Consider the following 5,425-nt stretch of genomic DNA (forward strand, 5'->3'; position numbering starts at 1 on the left):
TGGCACCAGCAATGCAGACGGTATTCAGACAGGGAATCGATTTAGCGAGGAATATTTGCTCGTCAACTTTTGGGATAATGGCAAAAAGGGTAGGTTGGGCAAATGTTTTAAAAAGAGAATACTTGTTTAATACTACCTTACAACCAAGTTTTATCTAACTTTGTACTGAGAATTTTTGCTTCTTAACCCCCAGGCCCTCTATAACCCTCTATTGGAGGATGATGAAGAAACATCTGATGATGCCTTTTGTATGGACCCGTTGTGTCCGGTAAAATAAGGCTGTATTTTCAGACATTGAGTACTGTTAATAGAATAAAGTCTATGGGATGGATCTTTTCACATCCAGAATGAAATGTTACCACTCCAAAATCTATTTTTCTCTGTGTTTTGTCTGAAGGATTTTAAGGGGGCATTTTGGGGTCAAGTTGTGGTAAGTAGCACTACCTTTTCACAGATGTTTCAATAGGCTAAAGCTTTTACCCATAAAGCATGTTTTCAAGCACTGTCATGTGTCTTCTGAGTCAAACATGATCTTTTGTAAACAAATTAACTTGGTTAATGATAAATAATAAATAAATGATTGACATTCCTCGTGATAAGAGGCTCATTCCACAGAAGTAGTTCTAAGTGTGACAGAGTAATGTCCTGACACACAAAACCACTGCAGTGGAATCAGACCTCTTTTTAGAGGTTTTTCTTATACATCTAGACCTAGACCTTTATACTCCACCTGGGTCTTATAGGAGGACAATGTGGAGACCCCCTTTGGCACTGTATGCTGCACCATGGCAGGTATCCCCAGGGATAACCGACCGGTCATCCTCACCTACCATGACATCGGAATGAACCGTAAGACTCTGATACTGTTGCTTGTGGCACGTAGCTGATTGCTCTAAAGTCTAAAACTTAGCATAAGCATCATTTATTGTGTTGTAATGACCCTGGAATGCATGTCTGCAGACAAAACTTGCTTCGACGTTCTTTTCTATGATGAGGACATGCAGGAAATCATGCGACACTTTGCCGTGTGTCAGGTCAACGCTCCTGGGCAACATGAGGGTGCCAGCACCTTCCCTGCAGGGTGAGCGTGAGTGCACCATATGCCACAATGTTCTTTCAGGGGCTGAAAGACATTCCAAGGTTAAATCTAATCTAAAATGTGACCTTCAGCTACCCCATACAATTTTTTCCAGAATGTATATTTATCAGAACCTACTCCATAGCCCTCCGTCTGCCCTCAGACCACTCCTTCCTGGCAGTCAGACAGGACGACTCTATGCCATGGTGTTGGTGCCCACCTAAACTAACATCTGGAGGCCCTGACTGTCAGCATGTCTAGCTGGCACCGGCTTGTCATGCACCAGGGTTTCTTTCATGAACTTTTTTCTTAGCGTTCATATGCTACATTGATGGCTGTGGCTCCCAGTACATCATAGCTAGGTTTAGCAGGTTCAAATCCTGAAGAATCAGTGGCGTCCCTTAGAATTATAACTCACTCAGGGCAATTTTTTCCTGTAGATTCACATATCCCTCAATGGACAAGCTCTCCGAGACCCTCCCAATTGTGCTCAAGCATTTTAAGTGAGTGAACCAGATTAGCCATTTACTCTGAGATTAAACTGTCAATCCTTGTTCTAATCTGAAACCTTGCGCTTTAATGGTTTAAAGTTATGTACATTTTTTTCTCTCCACAGAATTAAGAGTGTTATTGGAATGGGTGTTGGAGCAGGAGCAAACATCCTCACACGGTTCGCTGTGAGTTGTAGCACTGTCTTTCTTCCCAATAGATTTTAACACAATGATCAAACAAGGATTACTCCTTGGTGAAATTCTTGCTTTGTAACAAAGTGTTGATACTTGCAGCATAATCCTAATCATTACACTGTCAAGCTAGCTAGACATCAACTCTCCAGAATACTGACACTTCACTATTGTTCCTCTGCTTGCACATGTAAACAAACCTTTTTCTAAGTGCAATGTAAAGTGCAAGAATGCCAAATATGGAGACTCTTAATTGCTCATTTAACTACAACAGTTTGACATATAGTAAGTAATTTTGCCCTGAAGGTTCATCTCCCTTTGACTGCTCATGCATAAATGTCTTGCAGTTGAAGTACCCAGACTTGGTTGAGGGCCTTGTCCTGATGAACATTAATGCTCAGGTAGAGGGCTGGGCAGACCGGGCAGCATCCAAGGTATCACAGTCTAATGCAATAGTAATTATCATTCTGTTAACACCCTGCTTAATCATCACGATCCCTGTATCTCTACAATTATGTCGTTTAGCTGGTCCCACCTAGCGTCCATGTCTATGGTTTCCCTGTCTCATGTCTTTTGTTTTGCTTTACTTCCTTGTTGTGGTTCCGTTCCTTAGCTTCATTTTCTCCGCTCCTTATTATTTGCACCTGTCTTGTTTAACTCTTATTACTTCATGTATTTAAACTGTCTTGTTCCCTGTGTCTTGGCTGTTCACTGAATCCATATAACTTTCAATGTGATAACAAATAGTTCTCAGCATATTACTCTTAGTTTTCTGCAGTTTCCAGTTAACCTTTCATGCCAATCATATGGTGACAATCGACCCTATATTTTTATTCTTTTAGGATCCTTAGAACAGTGTCAAGCCTCTTTTAATAAAGTAATGTATTTGATCAAAGCTTATGTGTACTCCAGCCACTAAAGATCAACCCACACTTTCCACAGATTTCCAGCTGGGCCCTTGGTCCCCCCAGTGTTGTCATCTCCCACCTGTTCGGTCAGGTACGAAATAACGCCTAAAATGAAATGTATATTGTATGTATTATTGAGCAGTACTTGTCAACCCAGTCCTTGTGATACATCTGACATCCCACATTTTCCCTCTATCCCAGCTCCTGACAACATCATCCTAGCTCCTAAACCAAGCCATTAGGAAAATGAACACCTGGTACAGTTGTACTGGGCTGGGTTAGAATAAACATGTGGGCCATTTCATGTGTACTGTGGACTGGGTCACTAAACACTGAACTAGAATATTTAAAAGTTAAATGCCTTATTACTAAAGATGAGTGTTCCAAATGAGCTGTCCTGAATTTAGACTGTGTCCTTTTCGTAACTAAAGAACCAGATGCCTACATTATTGTCCATCAAAAGGTCAACAATGTTTTTTTTTTTTTTTACATATTCCTTTTATTATACATTTCTGTCTCGAGTGCCTGTGCAGACTGTGCATATAGAGGAAGAGACATTTAAATTCATATTCACATCAAGTTTTAATGTTTTGTGACTGATTGTGTCTTGGACTGACTCCTTTATGGCACCGTGGCAGGAGGAGATTAAGAAGAAGGCAGAATTTGTAAAGACCTTCCGTCACAACATCAGCAAAAGGATTAACCAGACCAACCTTCTGCATTTTATGAAGTCCTACAACAGGTATGACTGACATCTGCATTCTATGGAATCTTCTGAGCTCTCTGCTTCTAGACTTGTTTGTCATATGAACAGCTCCCAGTCTTATTAGATCTGATCAATTTTCAGCCGAAGTAAACTGAACATTAAGAGAACTTCTCTGGGTAGAAAGACTCTAAAGTAAGTGAGAAACTGTTTCTCTTTTATCCTTATTCCATGTTATTTTTTGATGTAAAATGCCCCTGTGCCACCACATGCCTGAAAGGTTTTGTTGCTGTAGGTGTCACACTCTTCTGGTGGTAGGAGATGACTCTCCTGTGGTGGATGCTGTGGTATGTACAGCTTGTTTTACATGCAGAAGTTTAAAAACAACATTCAAAATCCAACCCAGCATTCAAATCAAACTTCTATATGTACCTGGGAGCCTGCGTGCAAATGTTTGTGTTTTCCGTCGTAGGTTGACTGCAATTCCAAAATGAATCCCTCAAAGACAACCCTCCTCAAAGTTAGTGACCTTCAAACCTCAGCAAAGCGATACTTAAAATGTTATGTTTTGCTTTTTTTATTTGACTCTCATTATAAATGCAGAAGTCATTATATGTCACTGGGGGCTTATAAATCTAGAACTTTGTGATGAACTTGTGGTGAATAACATTGTCCTTCATGTTGTCCCTCATGAAGATGGCTGACTGTGGAGGTCTACCACAGCTTGATCAGGTCTGTCGTTACCCATTAAAATAATGCTCTTGCATTCAAACTGAGTGATGCACTGTGTAATCTATTGTGTCCTGTTCTTACCTTATAGCCTGGCAAGCTGGCAGAAGCCTTGAAATACTTCATTCAAGGACTGGGCTACAGTAAGTAAATACTGTAAACACACTGACAAAAGGTCGAAATTAAAAATCGTTCAGCCTCTGCGCAATGTAAAACCCATAAATCCAGTTTAGAAAAGTTCATTACTGCCTGTTGTAGACCTTCAGGCTTTCACAACTATCTTTAAGTTATGCATGCTTTCTAAATGGTGCAGTTAAGTAGGGACCTTGAGCTATGTTACTTCACCTTGTCCTTCTGCTTATCTGCCTCTGACAGTGTCTTCTGCAGGCATGACACACCTGTCTCATTGGCACCCCACCTTCTCCACCAGAATGGCATTCTTCCACCCCTGGGCCATCACTTCCATGGAGAGCACCTCCAAGCAACGCTGAAGATGAGGCTCTCCTACCCGCTGCTCCATCCCAGTGTTGTCATGCTCAGTTCGGCTCCATTTCAAATAAAAAATACTCTAAATTGAGGGACCATTGATGTGTTGGTGTTAGTGTTTGTGTGTCATTGTCCCAGTGGACTAATTTAGACTTGCACAAAAGGAAAAAAAAACCCTAAACGATAAAAAGCTGTTTAAAATGTTTATACTTATCAGGCTCAGTATTGTACCTTTATTTAGTAGCCATAAAAAAGTTGATGTATAGTTTTCTCCGCATCAATCAATGTATAACACTTTTAGTACTTAGTATATGAATCAATGTATAATATTTGGCCTGCTTTAACACCAGTACAAAAGTTTAATATAATAAAGAAATAATGCACTGTGATTACGTGTGGCGGCCCGAGTGCCATAGGGCGAGGGGCAGGACGCACAGACTCCACCGACTGGGACGAACATTTATTAACATAAATGACAGTGGCACTCACGTATTAGAAACAATAAACATGGACCTGAAACAAATGAAGTTAAACAAACATGATACACAAGAATACATCTAACATAAACATGTTACATTCAGACATTACACCGACAATGACCAACACCCTGTACACTTTAACACGGGTTTATATACATTGAGACGAACAAGGTGCAGGTGTGGTTGCAAACACAGCCCTCCCACTGAACGTGGCAGGCCAAACCACATGACTCGAGGGAGGCTAACATTCCATGACATTATGCTTCATCTTGTAAAAGCTTTACATGACTGACAATTTCAGCTTTTTCAGAGGACCTATTTGATTTTTTCTTACATTGTACTTCTTTCCATTCCTAGTC

The 5,425-nt window shown here is 40.6% G+C and overlaps 1 protein-coding gene across 1 annotated transcript; it reads left to right on the forward strand.

The window, feature by feature from the left end:
• The first annotated feature begins 750 nt into the window (after positions 1-750).
• LOC145655910 (protein NDRG1-like) lies at positions 751-4,809 on the forward strand. Its single transcript, XM_081709373.1, has 11 exons — positions 751-849; positions 961-1,081; positions 1,519-1,581; positions 1,695-1,755; positions 2,109-2,195; positions 2,674-2,760; positions 3,684-3,719; positions 3,845-3,892; positions 4,069-4,104; positions 4,193-4,244; positions 4,532-4,809. The coding sequence occupies exons 1-11, from the start codon at positions 786-788 to the stop codon at positions 4,687-4,689; spliced, it is 813 nt and encodes a 270-aa protein (XP_081565499.1). The 5' UTR covers positions 751-785; the 3' UTR covers positions 4,690-4,809.
• Positions 4,810-5,425: the final 616 nt, after the last annotated feature.

Source organism: Electrophorus electricus, unplaced genomic scaffold (assembly GCF_041902795.1).
Source record: "Electrophorus electricus isolate QZ-2024a unplaced genomic scaffold, ASM4190279v1 Scaffold39, whole genome shotgun sequence".
Classification (NCBI taxonomy): Eukaryota; Metazoa; Chordata; class Actinopteri; order Gymnotiformes; family Gymnotidae; genus Electrophorus; species Electrophorus electricus.